At 46.3% G+C, this 20,240-nt stretch overlaps 1 protein-coding gene across 1 annotated transcript in view; it reads right to left on the bottom strand.

Moving 5' to 3' along the window:
- Positions 1–4,426: 4,426 nt before the first annotated feature.
- The window catches only part of PPP1R16B (protein phosphatase 1 regulatory subunit 16B), a 45,322-nt gene continuing 29,508 nt past the window's right edge, over positions 4,427–20,240 (bottom strand). The window contains exons 2-10 of the mRNA XM_013947097.2: positions 16,554–16,624; positions 14,056–14,201; positions 11,678–11,781; positions 11,247–11,371; positions 8,961–9,086; positions 8,501–8,576; positions 7,363–7,492; positions 6,405–6,573; positions 4,427–5,746 (exon numbers count right to left, since the gene is read on the bottom strand). Of these exons, the coding sequence (XP_013802551.1) occupies positions 5,225–5,746; positions 6,405–6,573; positions 7,363–7,492; positions 8,501–8,576; positions 8,961–9,086; positions 11,247–11,371; positions 11,678–11,781; positions 14,056–14,201; positions 16,554–16,624 (1,469 nt within the window). The 3' untranslated portion in view covers positions 4,427–5,224. The remainder of the gene's footprint in view (positions 5,747–6,404; positions 6,574–7,362; positions 7,493–8,500; positions 8,577–8,960; positions 9,087–11,246; positions 11,372–11,677; positions 11,782–14,055; positions 14,202–16,553; positions 16,625–20,240) is intronic.

The following is a 20,240-nucleotide window of genomic DNA, read 5'->3' as shown; positions in this document are numbered from 1 at the left end:
ATATATATACACATATACATACATACATATATATATATATATATATATATATAAACTGTGTTCTGCAGTAACAAGCTAGCTCTTGCTACTACTAGCGTGTTCTGGACCCTGCCAGCAGAGAACTGCCATAACAAGGTTGGCTGATGCGATTCGTTAAATTAGGATGAAGTCTTTGTGCATTTGCTGTCTCTGTATCATAGGAAGAGAAAAATGGCAATCATGAGAGAAATGAAAGAGCAAATAAAATTTGCAAAATACAGCATGCTGTGAACAGTTTTCCCTTTGCAAAATAGTATTAAAATTCAAAACAGCATTGTACAGTCACCACACACATCTCAGAGACTAGACACTGAGCTACTTTTAGCAAATATAAGGCACAGCTATATCCAGACAGAGGGAGAACACCTTCCAGCAAACAGACAACAGTTAATCCACTGTGGCTCTCTAGAAACCAGTCCCATTGCTTTCTCAGGTAAGATACTCCTATTTCATGGTATTGCTGATTTTGTTTCAGCACAGAAGAAACAGGGGAAACAGGTCCAACATTTGATCAAAAAGGACACTGCACAGAAGTCAATCTCCCAAATGGAAATTTGGGAGATAAGCGCTCTCATCTGCAACCCCATGAAATAACCCCCTGCTCAGTATACTAAAGAATTCACTGCAACTGCTGGGTATCGCACTGATTCGTTATTGCTATTTCCCTGCTGTGCTCTTCTCCTCCTTCCCTAGCAGGAGTTTCTCGACCATGTGACATCACGCCTACAAGACGGTACACAATCACATCAGCTAGAGGCAGTTCTTTCCAAACTGGAGAGGGTTTTCAGGTCCTGAAGCACCACAGAAGTGAGACAAACTGGGCAAAAACTGCATCACTTGGTATGTGAAATACAGATGTAGGTCCAAAGCCAAACATCCCAGCAACCATACTTAAGCCCATGTCTAACGATTCACTGCTGGGACTTCCCTGGTGGAGCTCAGGAAAGCAGAGACACTAGTTTGAGAGACACTTCTGCATTTGAATAAAGCCTTTCAACGTGGAAAGCAAAGCTGCTCTCATGAACCAGTTAGTTTGCTATAAACACTATGACTTCAGCATATAAGAAGATTTTTCAAGCAGAAGGGTTGTTCCTGTGTGCAGATCTGCCTACAGTGCCTAACAGGGGAACCGTCACCACGTCCAAATTCTCAAATCTTTGAGTGGGTCTGGATGAACAACTACAATCTTGGGCTTACAGCTAATAAAAGCAGAACTCTGATCTGACCTTGAATCTGTACTGAGATCTTTACAGAGAGGCTGAATACAGTATAAAACACCCAAATCTTTCTCTAATAATCCAAGTGGTATATATGCCAATCACAACACCTTTTCTCATTTCCACAGCTTTTTAGCAATTTTAAGAGCTCCAGTGAAACAGCTGACTGCCTTCTGCTATGTACCTCAGAACTTTCCACTGGAATGGCCTTGTTTAAAATGCACGGATATGAAAAGCACTATAGTTATAACAGTGCTAAATTTTGTAATCAGGAGCCCTATTCCTACAGGCAGGCTCCTGCAATGCACATATAAGAGTACCTGTGCATTTATCATGCCCCCCAAAAGCTTGTTTGTCTCTATAAAGGATTTAACCTCTGGTTAACTATATTTTACAGAATTGCTCATCCCTGATCTACTGCCAACAACTCTGCACACACCATAAATTGTCAGCTCCTTCCCTGACCATTATCTGCCAATGTCCCACAGGCAGTGACCATTATATTCAGACTGTCACCCACACATAAGCAGGGAAGGCATCAGTCCATTTTGGGTCTTCAGCAATCTTTGGAAACCCCACTTGAATGCAACTTCCAACCCAAAGCCAGTGGTAGATAATTAGTTGTCTTTGCTGTGAAACATATCCTGGAATATTTACCAGTTACTGACTCTCCTTTCTGAGTAAGAATCGTTTGCATTTGATCAGACACCACTAGAGCATGTTAGCTTATAGCAAATAAAGCTAGAAGAGCTGTATTACTGCCAATTTTAAATCACAATATAACGGTCCAATTACAGGGATGTTTTATATCTAGAACCTGTAAGTATCTTTCTCCTGATCGTGAATCAATTGTTACTTTGCTCAAGATCACAGCTAGAATCATGGATTCCCGGAGTTTTACATATAAATAGAGTGAAATACTGATGAACTGAAAGCTATTTGTCTAAAACAGACTGGCTTCATGCAACTTTAACATATTAACTACTCACAGGGAAAGCAAGCCTCAAACTGCCTCACATGATTGCATTCAACTGCCTGCTTTTCATTTGCTTGGAGATATGTAAGATTCAATATACGTAACAGCACAAAATTGCTCTGAGAAGGAAAAGGGCCTGACTCCTCCTGTCCCTGGGAGGGAAAGCATCAGCTGGGCCCAAATTTTGCACTGCTTACAAGCTAGTGGACGGCAGCACCAAAAATTGTTACACTGACTCCCGAATTCTCATTAGGATAGGATCCGGAGAGACTACCCCCAGCACCATGGGAGAAGAAAGGCATCCAAAAGATCATCTTCCCTTATTCAGCAACCCCTAGGCTACACCTGATATTATCCCAGAAACATTTTCTTTAAGGTCACAAGACTCACTCTTAACAACACACAGACCACCTGAGACACTGTAAAGTCTCCAGCTACCAAACCAACTTATTTCAACTAGAGAGTGACTTTTTAATTCCCTTGAGGTTCAGTAAAGCACAAGAAGTATCTTCAAGTTTTATTTTTAATATATGTATTCGAATAATGGAAGGACAGAGTGGCAACTTGTATAGATCAGCAGAAACCAGGAGATTAGTCAAATGGGACAGAGGTGTTAAGCAAGCTACCCAGGCATGTGTCAGAGAGGGCTCACTTTCTCTGAATGTTTCAGAACATGCAAAGAAACCCCTGCCTTTAACTGAACTGAGAATTTAAAAATCAGACCAGCTGCTCCCATTTTCTAATTTGTTCCTAAAACTGATACGGGAAGAGGATTGAATTCTCTGAGTTTGAAACAATAAATTGTCGGCCTGGTAATAACCTCAAAGATCCAAAAGTATTTGGGTTTTGTGGTGACGTATACTCATCTCTGCTGCCTGGAGGAGCCTCTTTAAAAAAGGAGGGGCCCAGATCCCTGCATCATGATACCCAGCTTAGAGCCAGGCTCGATTTCCCAGCCAAGCTCAGCTGTGATGTAAACTAAGGAGGGGGCATTCCCCTGTAGAGACCTGCCTGAAACACTTTTCAGAGAGAATGGTCTCCTTGCTCCTTCACTGCCTTTTCCCGATAGGATTGCAGACTGGTTCCCACCTCTCTCATTACTTACACCGTTGACTAGACCTTTAGGGGTGGAACAGCGTTTCCAGTAGATGTGGAGTGGAGGGTGGCAATTAACAGTCCCTTTTAGCCTAACTAAATTTTTTATGGCCTAGAAAAGAAAGGAAAGGATGCGAGGATTCCCGGATGGGGAATATGTGTGTGAATTCTCTGCAAAGGAACACATAATCTTGATGTCTAGCTGCCAGCTAAATTGCTGTGAGCAGGATTTGGCTTACATAGACACAAAACAGGCTTATGTTTTCAGAGCTTGGGATTTAAAACTGCCCAAGAAGACACACATTCACACAGGCAAATAGTTATGTGCGCAATAGCTCCTCTGTGCAGAAAAGGGTTTGCAGAGTTACAAATACTTCTGTAGATATAACTGGTTGTCTCAGCTGTGGCCAATTCCTCGGAGCTGTCTCCCAAGGGGCACTCTCCTTTTACCTCCCACTTGTACGCAAAGACTTAACTTCCAGAAGAGCCAGTGCCAAGACCCCGTGCTGCACCACGCTAGCGTTTCTCAGGCAGTCTGTCAGGGTTAACACAAGCCGTCTTAAAACACTGGTGGTGGCATGCCAACCTCTCCTGCAGGAGCCTTGTGCCTGCTGCATGGTGCTTGGCTTTCACTCAGAAAGGGAGTTTGACTCTCTTACATACGCAATATAGAGGCCTTTAAGCCTTGTTCTGACAGCTACTAGCCACTGCTGATGAATTCAGCATGGAAGCTGGAAAAACAAACAAACAAAATCCAGTCTTTGCCCTGCTGCAATGTTCAACCACCAAAGCAACAACTTAAGTTACCTGTTTATCAGCCAAAGAATGCAGGTTAACACGCAAGTGTCATAAAATCTAGGGAGATTAGAAACGCTTTCATGACATTTCTAGATTAGTGTAGGCAAGCCCTTTCTCCTCATCCCTCCCAAGCCAGAAAATCAGAACACAAAGCATACTGCTCCAAGTGTCTGTGCTGAGCGTACAGAGTAAACAAACAGAATCAATAGGAAAGTGAGATCAGCAAAAGTCTGTCCAGTTTTAACAAATTAAGAGTTTAAATAGTACAAATAAGTTTTTTAAATTACTTATCCCAATATAGACCTTTGTCAGTATTTTATTGCAGTAAAATTCTATTGCCGGGGCCCCTTATTGCAACATCAGTTTTAAAGCCTGTTCAGTGACGCCTGTTCCTTGAAGGGTTCTGCTTAAAACCTGATGACAGTCTGCAGTGACTGGTTTATATTAGCAGAACAGGACCCAGCCAGTGCAGTTTTTGAAGGTGAGCTGTCACTGCGAGGAGACAACACCTTGCAAACTTCCTAAAGCAAGTGCAGTATCTACACTTGCTCGTTGCTCAGCCCCTGGTAAGTTTTGGATCCAGCTGCACAGACGACGGCTCAGTTCATTCTTGCAAACCCTGCATGGGGGCTGACCTCCCTTCCAGGGATATCCGCACTGCACCCGAAAGTGAAAATTCAGGTCTGAACTGTCACCTTCCAGAAGCTTGTTGGCTTACAGCAAGAGGCTCGGATGCAAAGATTTTAATTCAGGCCATTTCTTCTTTCCAAGCCATCTCATGACTTTCCAAGGATGGGGAGGCAGTGCACCGTACCTTCTTCCCCAGGGAACAAGACTAGGGTGGCTCTTCTTACATTATACTGATGTGCATCCATTCCTCTCCTACGAGCCTTGCTCCACCTGCATTACTCATTCAGCTGCAACAGAAGTAATTGGCAGGGTAAAGTACAATTCAAAATGAACAAGGCTGCTGCAGGCAGGATGTCCGTAACCAAATTCTCCCCTTGGAATGCAAACCACCAAACAACCTGGCCTCTGCGATAGATCCAACCAGCCCATCCATGCCGGGTTTCCACGTTGGGGTGAGTAACAGGTGAGACTAGGAAATTCTGCAGCACCCATGCACCTTCTCTTCCATTTCCTCCATGGGAGCTTTGAATTTCAAGAGGGGCGGATCACCACTGGACACTGTGTAATACACTGAGGTCCCATTGGTGCTGTAGGGAGAAGTCCTGGATCCGATCAGGTGCGACTTGGCCTCGCTCCCATTCTCAGGTACACCTCCCATGCCGCTGCCAAAGTGGGTGCTGAGGAAAGGGTGATTGAGGAGTTTGGCTGCAGCCCGCTGCCGCTTAAGTTCAGAGAGCGTCTGATGGCTGTGCTCCTTGTAGGCACCCCAGAGCTGCTGCGTGTCAGGGAGCCCCGGGTTGCCGTAGGGCAGCATGTGGCCTGGATTACTGTCGGGGTCAGCGTGCATATTCCAAATGTCCCCGTTGGAAAAGGTGTACTGGTAAGTGCTGGCAGACGCCCTGAGTCCGTTCTGGAGGGGGATTTCCGAGTCGCACTGGGTGCTTTTGTTCGCTAACTCAGGAAGGAGGGAAGAGTTCTCCAGCACTGAATTCTGTAACAAGAAAACATTAAAGAAAAGCATCTTCCCGTGCCCCCCAGCACCGTTCATCCCTGCAGCAAACTCCTAAACCAACTCGCACACAGTCTTCCAACTGGACAGGAACTGCAGGAAAAACACGGAAATCACCCATCACCAGGACCCTATAATGCTGTGACCCCCAACCAGGAATCTGGAAACTTTAACTCAGAAGAAGTCACTTGGGGAAAAAAAAAAGTCGTGTGTGTGTGTGTGTGTGTGTGTGTGTGTGTGTGTATTAATATAAAAAGTTTGTTAATACAACATGACAATAACCAAATTAAAAACAAATAACTGCAAAGCAAGATGACAATTCTTTTGTGATTGATTGCCAGTTTGTTAACTGTAAAGAGAAATACACTCTTAACAGACAACCGTTTTCTCCTGGCTTATTAGGGCCATATCTCAAACCTGTTTATGCAGCTATAAATCCAAAACTGTCTTTCCGCTTCAGTGGGATATTCCAGTTTATACTAAATGAGAATTTGGTCTTTTGCTTAAATCTGACGGATGAGGTTTAAGAACATTTTCGCCCCCCTCTCGTCCCAGAGCACCCACGGCTATGCAGCCTGCTTTCCAGCCTGCCCTGCCAGCCCCGTTCCGTGACTCCCACAGGATACAGGAGGTTCCTTACAGGGTCTGTATTCTCTTGGTCAGACCGAGTCTCCCCGATTTCTCCAATGAGGCCCGAGTTTCTTTGTTCTTCTGCCGCCCCCATCTGCTGCCAGACGATGGCCTCTTTCTCGCACTCCTTCCTGTACAGGTTTGTTCGGTCCGAAAGGCTGGCCCTCCTCACCACCTTCCTGTCGGAGAGCGGGAAGGAGCATCAAAGCTGTAAGCACCACACGGGCTTTCCTCTTACCCCGAAGCTCTTCCCACATCCTCCTTGCACTCCATAGCGTCTCCCCTTGGGATGGGACAGGAACGTAGCTTCCTGCACCCACGCCAAGCAGACAAAGGCACTAGCGTGCGTATTAAAGGAGGGAGGAATTTTAAAAAGACGTACTGCAAGCCTGGATTAGATCGCATGCAGCTCACCTGATGGATCTACTCTGTAACCAGTGGAGTAAATGTAAAGGCAAACGGCCCACGGGTTGTTTAGGGAGCTCTGCAAACCGCAGCTTGAGACCTGCTGCTTTGACGTCTAGCAAATGTCTTATAAAGACTTGTACGGACTGTCCTAACACAGTATCATGGCTGTGAGCCTTATTATCTATTAGTATTCATTCACCTTTCCCTCTACCTTCTTCATTAAAGCTACCAAGAAGCTCAGGTGTGAAGCATTGATTCCCAGACACAAGTATCCCTGGCTTAACAGGTAAACAAGTAAACTCTCACCACTGGTACTCTGTCCACAGTAGTTCTTAAATCACTGTGGTACAGAGCCATTCCCCCCGGCCAAAAAACAGCACCTCTTGCTAGTGCAAGGACCACCACCTCCGAGGGAGCTCTGCTTCCAACAGCTAAAAGCCAGCGCCTGCCTTTCAGGGAGTTCATTCCCAAAGGACGGATGGGCTCGTTCGCAGCATGCTGACCTCAGGCTGCTCCGCGGTCACGTCTGGAGAGCCAGCCTGCAGGAAAACTGCACTTACCCCCGGCTGCCAGTGCTGGAGGTCCTTCGGCTCAGGGAGGATTTATGCCTCATCTGAGATTTCATGATCACATCGTGTTTATGTTTCAGCTCCAGAAGTAATACTTTGAACTCCTCCTCTTCACACAGATCTAAGGCACACGCAAACCAAGCCGTTAGTCAGGCTGTTCTGACGCGGTGCCATTACCACCACGTAACTAACTGTGCCTCCCTGGTATACATACACCTCCAAACACTAGGATAAACAGAAAGAGAATTTAAGCAGAGTGGGCTTAGACACGTTTCTCTCCAAAGGGATTAGGGGAGGCAGATTGGTTTGGACATCTAAACAGCATCAAAAAACAAGAGCTGTTGATTGTGACAGGGATTCAAGTGTGCAATGCCCCAGCTATTCAGCCAGGTTTTGTCCCGTCTCTAGCAGTAAGCTGTGCCTTTACCCATGAAAGGGTAAGAGATATAATGACCGCTATCTTAATGCTTCAAGATGGGAGGAAAAAAATTTCAGCAACAGACAGACTGCAGCTCCCCTGAATAAAGCACCTTTCCTTAAGCCTCCAAAACAACAAAGAGGAGATAAAAGCAGAGCAGATGAGGGAGGAAGACAAGAACGTTCATTCTTCAAAATGAGGATGCACAGAGTTTTCATTAAGGCTCAGAAAACCTTTTGCCAATAGGAAATGCGGCACAAGATTATAATGCACATGGTCAGATGCTAATGCTTTGGCATTTTCACTTCCAATCTGTTCCAAGACTTCTGCATGTTTTCTCTTTCCCTCTCCAATCCCAAATTGCTTATCACATTTCCTTGTGCCTGCAGCCCTAAAACTTGAGTGTCTCTAACTCCGCTTTGATACAGACGGATGACGTGAATGAGTCAAACACACAGGACAAAAACCTTATACCTTCTTTTTTATGGGCAAAAATAAGCACTTTCAGAAGTACCCAGAACAAATCAGGCACTTTAAAACTTTAATCCAGTTAAAATCACTGCAACTTTGATTCTAAAGACACCTGAAAAATGAAGGGTTAACACTTTTGAAAGCACCCTCTGAAGACTCTAGCAGGCTTAGGGGGAAAAAATCTCTAAAAGCTTTGTTTCTTAGTGGCTTTGATCTCTTTTATGAGCTTAGCAAACTCACCTATTGGCATCTCATCCAAAGATGTCCTGGCACTCAAACTGGCCCCATGGGATACAAGCAACTCGGCCATTTGCATCTAAAGAAAAGGAAAGAAAGCAAAGTTGATGGTGGTACTTTTGGCAACTGTTTTCTGCCTTAAAGCCGAAAAGTTAGAATAAGCTAAGAAGCAATTATGTGCATGATCAACTGGCCTAAAATTATTCTGGTACACGTGTGATATTAAACACAGCTACAACCATTCAGCTGCACAGAGCTGTGCACCACTCAGCTGCACAAACACGCTCTCCCTGAGCTTTCTCAGCAACAGGTTCTTTTTTGGTACTGCAGAGATCTCATCTAACACCACCAAGCAAGTCCAGCTAGCATAGATTTCTTCCGTTTGTAGAGAACTCCACAATTTACCCAGGCAGAAAGCCCTTGACGGCACCCTCACACATGACACTTGCAACGAAATGATTACCTGGCCCCAAAAAGCAGCAGCATGGAGAGGTTCCCAGCCATCCCAGTCCTTAACATCCAGGCTTGCCCCCTGGTCAAGAAGGACTTCAGCTGCATGCAGATAACCATTGGCTGCAGCTATATGGAGCTAGGAGACAAGGAACAGAGCATGAACCACCTGCAAGGACCATGACTGCTTTTTTCCACACTAAGTTGCAGTGGAATTTCTTGGATAATGCCTGAGTTTAGATTTGGACTCATAGCACATTTTACATTTGGCAGATGCATTTCCATCAAGTCAAAGAGAGGTTGTTCCTGTATGCTGAATCTCAGTATCACCTGCATGTAATTCTACTTGGAGAGGAAACTGCTGAACAGTTCCTAAGATCACCTACGTATGTGTGCTAGAAAAAGAACGGTTTCAATTTTTAAATCAAGGCCTTCTAAGTGCTTTCCAATCTGTAAGCAAACAGCACCATCAAAATGAAAGCCTGGAATGGAGAACACCACCCCCTGCAAACTCTGCATTCTTCATGACAGAAGAATGTCTCCTCTTCCCCCTCTAAGGACTGTGGATATGATTTTTTGATCAAATTTTCAGCCTGCATCGTGCAAGTGCACTTCCATTCATGCTATGCTTGCTTTCACCATTTAAAAAAATCAGAGACATCTAAACCCTTGGCTACTTGCAGTTAAGGGGATCTGGTTTCTCAGATATGGGCCTCCAACGGCATCCATCACTTCTGAAACATCAATAATAGTCTCCTGTACTCCACCAAGACACTTCTCTGGAGATTTTCTTAATACTTGTCTGCTGCTACATCTCTGAGCAAAACATTGATCTATGAGCTATTCTGGAGTTATGAACACCACTCAGTGCTCATCCCATTTCAGCTGTGCTAAAGAGGAGAACAAAAGATTCCTTATTTACATTTTCCACATGGATCCTTCCCCCCCACCCCCCTAATTCAACAAATGCTGGAAACAAATGCTGATGCTTTCTGGCAGTCAAATAACTTCTACATAGATTTTATGGTAGTGGGTCATACCTTCTGGAGGTCTTATGAATTAATAAGGAATCACTTAACTTTCAGTAATAATCTGAAAAGCAAATGCAAGCTTGAGTCTGATGCTGAGAGTTGGTAAAATCAATAACAGATCTCCAGGGCTGGAAGGCAGTGCCACAGCCAGAATCTCTGCAAGCAAGGCGGGGGTCATACAAAAGGGGAAATCAAGAGGTCTGCTTAAAATTATATATATAATCCCTGCTAAAGGGAGAAACACATGAAAAAATAAGCTGCAATAAAGACTTCAGTCATCCAAGTCTATCTGGGAGGGAGCTTGCCCTCCCTTCCCCTTGACTCTACCGCTACACTTCTGGTATGTGCCGTAGGTGACAATTTAAACCAAGAAACTTGAATGCACTGCTGTGGTTTGGTCAAAAAAATGCCATCAAATGCCCTGGATATCAGTTATCTCTAAACCCAAGCATCGAAGCTAGGTAGCATGCAGGTCCCAACATGTATGACAGCGTTTCTGAACTTTCCATAACTCTGGAGCACTGTAAGTGAAGGTTTAAGAAACCTATTGCAAGTAAAAAAGAAGGGAAGAGGGCTAGGGTTGTCCGGTCAAACCCGATGCCCAGTTGCCTTGTGCTGTACATTGGGTCTGGATGCTCTCCTCTGCCCAAGGAGCAAGTGCTGTGTGAATAAACAGGACACTTGCTTCACTCTGCACTAGCCAGACACCAGGCAAAGCAGAAAGACAACAGGAGATCAAGTCTCCAGAGGGCCCAGCGCCCGATCCTGCTCCCATTAAAATCAGAGGAATCTCCCATGCTCCCATGTGGGACTCAAGTCAGACATCGGCATTAGCCAGAAGCGAAACGTTCCTGGGAGGCCTTTCAACCCTGTCTCCCCAGAGCTCAGCATAAGCACCATGTTCTGCACCTCCTCGTCGCAGGATTTCTTGTGCCTTTCTTATGAAGCAGTTGCTGCCGACCACTGTCGGACACGACACAGGAGCCCAGCAGCCTTATTACCGTGTCTGAGCTCTTGGACGGCAGAGCTCATATGAGCAAGGGACTCTCTTCAAGAAGAGCAGGGTTAGACCCTAGCTTAAGCCAGCTGTACTCGTGGACAGCGCTTGTTCCTATGCGGCAATAATCAGGGAAAAAGACCAACCAGTTGCCTCTCTCCTCTCACCAAACTTGCACCTTGTGATTTTGTATAACCTCCTGCCGCAGGGCAGGTTTCGTAACGCGGAGGCTGAAGGAGGACAAAGGTGGAACTGCGGCAGTTTCACTCACCAGTGTAGCACCTTGGGCATCTGTCCTGTTCAGGTCCTGTCCAGTCGCCAGTATATCATGGATGTCGCAGATCATGACCTGCTCTGGAGCAGCCCGCATCTCGTTGATTTTTTCCTGTGTAATTCCTGTTAAAATCCCAGTTAGAAAGAAGAGCAGGAAATGGTTTCTGCCTCCATTGGCTGAGTAAAGTTATATTTAATTCCTGGTTGATGTGATTCCCCCCCTTCTCAGAGAGGGCTGTATGGCTAAGGGGACTGACAACTGTCCTTCACCCCTAATCACAATTCAGGAATCAGAGAAACTAGACAGAGTTAGGTTGCAAGAAATTGTGCCAGGCAGCAGCTTTCGGCTTTTCTCCAGAGGCAAATCAAGGCAATTTTTAGTACCACATTGGCCCACTTATGTAGTTTTCATGTACTCAGTCTCCTTACCTTGATATGCCATGCAAGTCTCAATGACATCCAGGGTTGGCTCATCTTCACAGAGGTCATACGGCATGTTGCCATCTGCATTTACTGCCAATAAGTCTGCTCCACTGCAAGAAGAAAATTGCATTGATATACAAATAAAGGACCCCAGACATCACAGAGCAGGCAAGGCCAATCGTTGGGACAGGTTTTATAGCTGCCCAAATGTCACCAAGATTTGTGTGAGATGAGACAAATTTGAAGAGAAGCCATGCAGCTATGAAGAGGGAAGATAAATTCCAGAAGTAGAGGCAAGTTGCCTCCTTCACAGGATGCAAGGAACCCGCAGTAACTGAACATGAGACACTAAGCCTTCCCTGCTCTCCCCTAATCCTACCTCTTTTCCCAGCGCTGGACAGACCAGCAGCTTCTCAGTGCTAGAAGTAATTTATTCACTGAATTTCCGGAAAACAATGCCAAGCAACTCCCAGGTGCTTGCTATCTGGGGATCTGGCAGTCCTTCAATGAAAAGTTTGCAAGGACCAGAAGAGTTTGGAAGCCTTCAATCTAGCCAAGGGCACATTGACAAAAAATAATGATTTAAAAAAAAAAAAATCCTGGCAACTAGTATTTTTTTCTTTCTGATTGTTCAAAAGTATTTCTTTTAGTTTATATCTGTATCAACTCCAAGAGGTCACCTTCTGGAAGCAGAATAGCCACCTAAATTGATCACTGTCCCCGTATTCCCACAACACGGTAGAAAATTTGCAACATCTCCTGAGCTATGCCATTTTAGCTATGTACTAAGCAGCCCCACTGAGCTGAGCTCTGATCTGCCTCAAAAGTCAGCAACCTTTGAAGGACAGCAGACAGGATCCAGTTGCATTTAGATTCTCTTTCCTTTTTTTCCCCCTCCCTCTGCCTGACCAGAACAAACTACACTGAAATTCACATTTGCAAAGTACCAGGGTCAGCTTAACCAGCAAACAAAAAAGCAAGAAACTGGGCATCTCTTCTAGGCTGCTTCCTCTGGTGGTCTCCAAGGGATCCAGGTCCCACCACCAGTAAGACTGCCTTCCGTGTCAGGGCTTAACAAGGCATTTGGTACATAATACCTGTTATAAAGCACAACTTTGATCGCAGCAGCCCCACACTATTCTGTATACTACAGAAAGCGAATAACCCCAATCCTCAGAAGTCTGGGGAAGACTGTTTCTGAGCACGGGATCATGACGTTAGGTTACTAGAGTCTGAATTTGCTAGCAACTAGTCAATACAGGGCAACCTATGGTATCTAGGGGCCCGAACACAAGCTCTAGTTCCTCAGCCTGCCACCCGTGCCCATGATGCTCCCTTATCCTCAGCTGTCAGTCAGGAATACACTATATTGTTCCACATTTTAATTGCTTGCTCCATTTTTCTCCCCTCATCCGAAAATTTCCTATCCCAAGTGGATTGTCTTCCAAGGGATTATCATTTGCATTCCTCTGCCTCACTTCCTTCATTAAAAGGCCAAGAAAAAAGGACCAAAATTTCAGTGCTAGTCTCCCAAATGACAGCATTCCAGGGACAAGGGACATCCCTGGGGTACAAACAACAGGCACTGCTTGTGCAAGGCAGCATGTTAATACCCCCAAAGCACGCTCTGCCCACTAAACAGGCACTCAGCAAACGAAGGAGGAGGCTCCGTACAGAGCCAAGACTATCTGCTCCAGACAGGGTTCACAGAAGGTGCTCATTAAATGTTGCTCATAGTATACCTCAAAACACATCTACCTTCATCCTCCTCCTCACCAGCAAGTCTAGGAAAGAGTTAAGCTTTAAGGCCTTTGTAAAGGCAAGCGGAAGGTCCAGTATGAGCATCCTGTGTCACAGCTGGGGAACAAACACATTACAATAAGCTAAGTGGTTACTAATTAAGACCCACTAAGAGAAGCCAGTTCATCCTAGTATTTGAGCTATAAGAACATCCTGTCCTCCTGCATCAGTGACTCTCTATGGCTGGGAGACTTGAAGTGGTGTTTAAAAGCTTGAGAATGGATCCTACTGGCTGTTCCTGTTTCTACCCCTTACTGTGAGCACGATTCAACAAGCACAAACACAAGCGCCTACACACCAGAACACAAGCCGCAGGTGGAAATTTATGCCCAGTTCCCAGAAGCTTCACAAAACTTAGTCAAGTCACCTGGGGTTTTACTGCTTCTCCTCAGCCTTCCTCCTCTTCCTCCTCCACCCTCTTTCCCCCCACAGCAAGGAGTCCCCTGTACAGCCCAAAAGCAGGGAATGGCCACAACTGCTCCAATCTTGCAGGGTACCAAGCAGTCTCAGGTTCCACCAGCATCAGCAGAAGCTATGGGTAGAATCAGACTTGCAGGAAAGAATAGACACAAAAAGCCACCTACTGCTGGATGAGGATCTTCACCAGGTTGATATGACCACAAGTAGCTGCTGCATGCAATGGAGTCCACAGCTCGTTGTCCTTGGCGTTGACATTGGCCCCGTGGTTGAGGAGAAGTTTGACTATCTCTTCATAGTTGTCTATGCAGCACTGGTAAGCAAGAGATGCAGACAGGTGATTTTTTTTTTTTTTTAATTTAGGGAAGATCAGGGCTCATACCCTCTTGGTATTGCCAGGGTAACTGGACAAGGGGACCTACTTTTTCCTGCAGTGCCTCCTGCAGTCCACCAGCATCTCCAATGGGATCATACATCAAATTCAGCACAACCACGGCAGAAAGCCATCATGCAGAACACCTACACTGGATGTACTGAAGGTCACTGGCGTTTTATGGAGTCTTGTGTTTTGGGGACAGAATCAGCGGGGAAGCAATAGTAAGAGAGGCACAAAGCTTCTGTGTCACTGGATCTTTCATATTCAAGAGCAGACATAGCAGGAATTCAACACAACCAGTGTAACACCATATTAAGGGATGGGGCTGAAATTCCCTTTTCCTAGGGAGAATCCTCACACTGGCATGTGATGAGTAAAAGTCTCAGCAACTCAAGCTACTACCAGAGTTATCTGAAGAGATTTATGTTGGATTCCCAAAATTATGAGGGCATTTTTCATTTCGTGAAAAAATCGGCCCCCTTCAAAGTGCATTAAATTGGGCATTTTGACAGCATTTAGAGTCTGATAATTTTATTCTGGTGTTTATTCCTTCTCTTCATAGCCTAAAATACATTTACATCTCTTTTGTAAGGGAAGCACACAAATTGTCCCAATGAGCCTTCATCGCAGGTCTAAAGAACAGAATGAAAAAGGGGCTTTTCTGTTTGCTTGACTGCCTCCTTGTGGTGACCTTCTTCCTAAGCACAGGATCCTGGACGCACATACAGCACTGTCCCCCAAGCAGCCTGCAAGAAGGGCCTGGACTGCTCCCCTTTGGGGAAGACTGAATTTGCTCTTTAATCCACCTCATCCTCACTTCCCAGCATGAGTGTGTGTGTGATAAAGACACTAAAATAAGATTCAGTCTTGTGCAGGAAGCCTGTTCAACGGTCTACGCGTTACTGAAGACCCAAATTGGAGACTTAAATAGCTCAGCATTGCAATACAGGCTTTTAACAGAGCTGAATTACACCCAGAACAAGCATTTTGGCAGCTGAGTGACAAAGACCCTTTGTGCATTGCTATTTCTGTTTACTGTTTATACATGGAAGTGAGGTTAAAATCCTGCCTGTCACAGAGCCAAGTTATCACCAAACTATAAGCTGCATCCTTCATGGGAAGCCACCATTACGGGCAACACCGTTCATTTGGCAAATCCTCTCTGTTCAGGGATTCAAGTTAATTCCAGTTAAGGCAAAATCCTCGCCTCACCCCCCCAAAAATGCGCCTTTACAATAACTGGTCCTTTAGTGGGCTAGCTGGGATTCTCCACGGCTTCAGAAGCTGGCAGTGAAAGCACTGAGGCTGCCAGTGTCGTGGGCTGCCTGTGTTTCCCTTTGTGTGCAGGATAATGTCCTGGTAGCAGGGAGCCTTTATTCTTCTAGGAGCCAGTTTGCATTTTTAAGCAAACATCCATCCAGCTCTGAAGGGAGAGAGTGACTTGCAGAAGCCTCCGAAATCCCAAGTCAATGGGAGCATTTACAGCGGGAACTAATGGAGAGAAAACTTCAGAGTCCCCGTGCCGCCTGCAGAGCAAGTCCAACAACCGCTCTACTGTTCCCCTTGGCAGCGGAGGCGGCAGCTGCCGGTCACTGCGCAGCCCACAGACTTTGGGCACTCTGACTCGCCTGCTGCTTTTGCACTGAAAATCAGGACTCAGGAGGAGGGGTGGGGATGGAGACCTGAGGAAGACAACCAGAAACCCTCATGGCATCGTCAGTGTGAATGCTCTCAGGAGGGACGCAGACATACAGACCAGTACGATGGCGAGCTGGTCTCTCGAACTGACCTTTGGAAGTCACCGAGCCTCTCAAAAGCAGACAGAGAGCACAGCAAATGGTGCGCAGGCTCTCTGAACGTCTTGTGCGCCATTTAACTAAACCACTTTCAAAACTGGTGGGTTGCAGTAGTCTCTTGAAGGAATTTGAGTTTACCTACTTCAAGAGTCTGCAGCCCAGCCCTATAAAGATTAAGGAGTGGGAGAAATGTTGTTGTTCATGTCTGAAACCAAATCCCAGCTCCTGAGCTCTTCCCATCACTGACCAAAGTTGGGGATACAGCAAGAGAAGGGTTTGATCCCAGTTTGCTCTCCAGGAAGCAGCAGTCCCCAGCACAACATGGTAAAAAACTGCTTTAGATGATGAACAAAATGAAATACTGCAGCGTTCTCCATTCTCCAAGGCGGTCAGCCCCGGGCAGGTCTGCTCCGAGGGTCCCGCTCCTCAGGCAGCCGGGAAGATGCGACACTGAGAAGCTGCAGGGAGCAGGGACCTCTCCCCAAAGCCTCACCTGATGCAGTGCAGTTAATCCATCTTCATTGCACAGGTCCGGGCTGATATTGCTCTTCAGTAGGTAACACACTGGAAGGGAGGAAGACGGGAAGAAAGGAGAATTAGGTCAATAATCCTAGCACACCTCTGGTTCCCAGAAAGCCCTGACCACCAGCAAGCAAGAGGTTCCTGCACAGTCAGGGTGTCCTGGCGCGGGCAGGCAGCAGGAGCTGCCCTACAGCTCGTGGCCAAGAGCCCCAACACAGCACCCGCAATGCTGGGGTGCACAGGCCTTCCCAATTTTATCCAGTAGAGAGCAGCAGCATACAATTTTCCCACTAACTTCATTCCAAATGGAGACCTCATTCCTACGCCTATCATTTTCATACTGCTGTGCCGGAACAATTGAAATTTTTATCTTCTCTTTTGCAACATCTTTGAGTGCAACCTCTCCACACTACAGCACAGTGGAGCTCAAAAGCAGTCAGTGATTTTCAGGTCCCAAGCTACCACTGTAAGAGAGACCCCACAGTGGGGGGATGAAGTCTTACTTCAAGAAGTGATCAGTCTGAGACACAGATTCCAAACAGTCCCAAACAGATAGTACGGTCAGAAGCCTGACACATCTAAAATATGCTGGGGTTGCTTTGGACACTTCACATCAGTTGTTGGGAATTTGAAGAAAGCCACCTGTCCCTAGGTAAAACAAAGTTTGCTGTGGGGTACAGATTTTGCACAGGGTAATAGCAAGAAGGCTGGCAGAGAAAGTAATCTAATAGCAATACCACGAATGCTTGAAATTCAACATCACAGGCAGATTTTGATGATTTACACCTGTCTTCCATTGTTTACATTCGCATCCCCTGTTTTTTCTCCAGAGATTTCACTATCTAAAGCTCTTCCCAGCTCAAACGTCACTCAGTGCAGGCATAAGCCAGAGGTTCCTAAGCGTTTCCGTAGGGCCAGCATAGCAACAGATATTCAAGTCCCATCTTATTTGTTGGCAAGGATGTAACCATTAAGAGAAACCAGAGCTGCAAAATAAGGAACACTAATGAGGCTAAAAGGGCAATAAACATTTTTAGAGTTCGCAGTCAAAGACTGCAACGTTGGTCATCTGCAAAGCACCCTGCAGCCTCTGCTTGGGCTGATTTTTACAGATCACTTTCCCCACTATTCAAGGGAGCTCTTTTGACAAGTCCCCAGGGAAAATAGTCTGCAGAGCTGTCCTGAGGACAACAGCACTTATTTTGGCACCCAGAGCAGAACATGAGAAATTTCCTCAGTAGAAAACGTGTCTGCGATGACATCGACGTTGATCTACGAAGCTTTTGTCTAAAAGATCTGGAAAACATACTTGCCAGAAAGTAAAATTGAAACCAAAGTGAAATTTGGTTTAGAAGCCACTGTTTTGAAGTGACTGAAAAGGAAGACAAAAATGGACCGAAGTGGTATCAGACCCTTGATATCACAAGATTTGTTTTGGGTCAGGTGAAACAATGTTGGAATTTCCTTTTGCTTTACCTACTAGGTAAAACCGATATAAAAAAAAGCAGAATAAGACAAGAACAAAACCCCCTCACCACATGTCAGTCTGCAGAAGCTAAGTTTTTTCCAGCTAAGGCGGCCAGTGCAGGAAGCTCACGCCTACACTCAGCTCACACACACCTCTTGACACTTGCACGCTCGCTGTAAGAAGTGCTGAACCCCAGCCAGTATATCCAATTTAATGACTGTGCTTCTACGACTGTTGCTGGCTAGCCCCAAGTTCCTGCTCTCCTAATAGGAGCTGACTGATGGGCACGTCATTCACCAGTGGAGCTGTGTTTCCTGTTATTTACTTTGGATGCTTTGCCATTAGGGGTTTAATTCAATCTCAGTCATTTAAGAGCCATTGTGTACTAACGACATGCAGCTCCATAATCATGTTTTGCCCGATTACGCAGGTTTGGACAAGTAGATGCTGGCAGATTAACCTTACAAGTGCTGTCCCTCCATGGCGAAGAAGCAGTAGCATAAATCCCAGCTTGTTATGGACTATCCTTATCCCCCCCCAATCTCATGTTACATCAGTCAGGCTCCCGTCTTCCAAGATGCTGAGCCTCTGAGACTATAACTGCTCAGTACCCTTTACCCTTAGGCTTCAGAATAAAGGATGGTATTTCCATACCACAGAAGACAACCTATGTTCCTGCCTGCTTTGATGTGTTGAGGTGGTAGTGGAGATCACACAAGGTCGTAGACCAAGGCAATGAAGCTATTTATGGCTGGGGTACCTAGGAACCTGGGCAAACATCACTTAAAGAAGAGCTGAAACTCCTTTCCCATTAGTCTGAAGCTTAAGTTTGCATCTAGAGGTTCTGCAATAGGAGCAAAGAGCTGGGCAGCAATGAGTCCCAGCCTTTATCTCCAAAATCAGAAGGACATTGTCTTCAGTATTCACTCATTCCCTATGCTCCAGACAGCAAATCCTGACAGTCAGGCAGAAGTTTCCAAGAACAGCAATTTTCTGCTACATATACCCCATTTTACAGGTGAGGCGATTTACCCAGCACCCCAGCAAGCCCATAGCAGGCCAGGGCCCAGGTCCGGCCCAGCTTCCCCCAGCACCCCAGGAAGCTGGGCATGGTCGACGCAGGGAGAGCTGCACGCGGTGGCTGCTCTTCAGAACTCACCCTGCGGTGTGGTCCACGGGGCCATCTCACTTGCCTGTTTAGCGACCACCTTATCCACCACCATTGCTTTGGAGGGGACCTGCTGTGATGCAGCCACCTGTCAGTGAGGAAGCCCACGCCGCTGTCCCACGGCCAACGTGAAATGAGATAATCAGGACTTACAGCTGCCTCCTCGCTGGCTGCCTGCTCGCTCCCTGCTCGTCCTGCCTGCCCATCCCGCGTTATCCCCTTCCTTTCCTCTCTGCATAAGCCCTCTTGTTTCCGCCGGGTGCTGAGCCCGCAGCTTGCCTTACTCCATTAAACTGGCAGCAAAGCAAGCAGGCGAGGGCACGCTCCACATACCCACAGGTGCCCCGGGTGCTGCTGAAGGGACCCGTGGCAAGCTGGAGCATGGAGATGGGGAGCCGAGTACCAGCGGTGGGAAGAGGATGGGGACCCTTCATCACCCACGGCTTCCTGCAAGCTTCCAGAGGGACGTGGAGGCTCCCCTGTGCCCACCACCTGGCTTAAAGCCTACTGTCTTTCCTCAGGGGCCAGGCAGAACAAGCCCTCCTTTCTGATGGAATTTAGGAGAAATACACATTTGTGGATTTGCCAGTGCCTGAGAATAGGAAAGGGGGACGCAGGCGCAACGTTTTGCAGTGCTGAAAGATGGTATGGCAATTAAAATGCTGCAGCATTGCCAATAGATCTGCTCAGCTGCTTAAAAACATAACGCAAGAAACCTGGACCTGACCGAGCACACTGCTTCTGCCCGAGAACGCCCAGGGCCACGTGCAGGGAGGTGCAAGAGCACCTTCTCCTCCCTCTTCCGTGGACTAAAGATGCCACACCAGCACAACACATGCACTTCAGCTACCAAGGAAGCAGATTAATCAACTGATATCAGCTGGCCAAGTTCTGTTCCAAATACAGATGTCGTCTAAAGCCTCTACACATCACTCACGAGAGAAAGATCACCCCAAAATACACACAGAGTGTAGCAATGGAAATAGGTGTTTTGAAAGCTCATATCTTTGTTCAGATGGTCA

The sequence above is a fragment of the Apteryx mantelli genome, chromosome 18 (assembly GCF_036417845.1).
Source record: "Apteryx mantelli isolate bAptMan1 chromosome 18, bAptMan1.hap1, whole genome shotgun sequence".
Lineage (NCBI taxonomy): Eukaryota > Metazoa > Chordata > Aves > Apterygiformes > Apterygidae > Apteryx > Apteryx mantelli.
This window is presented reverse-complemented; position numbering and strand designations above follow the sequence as displayed.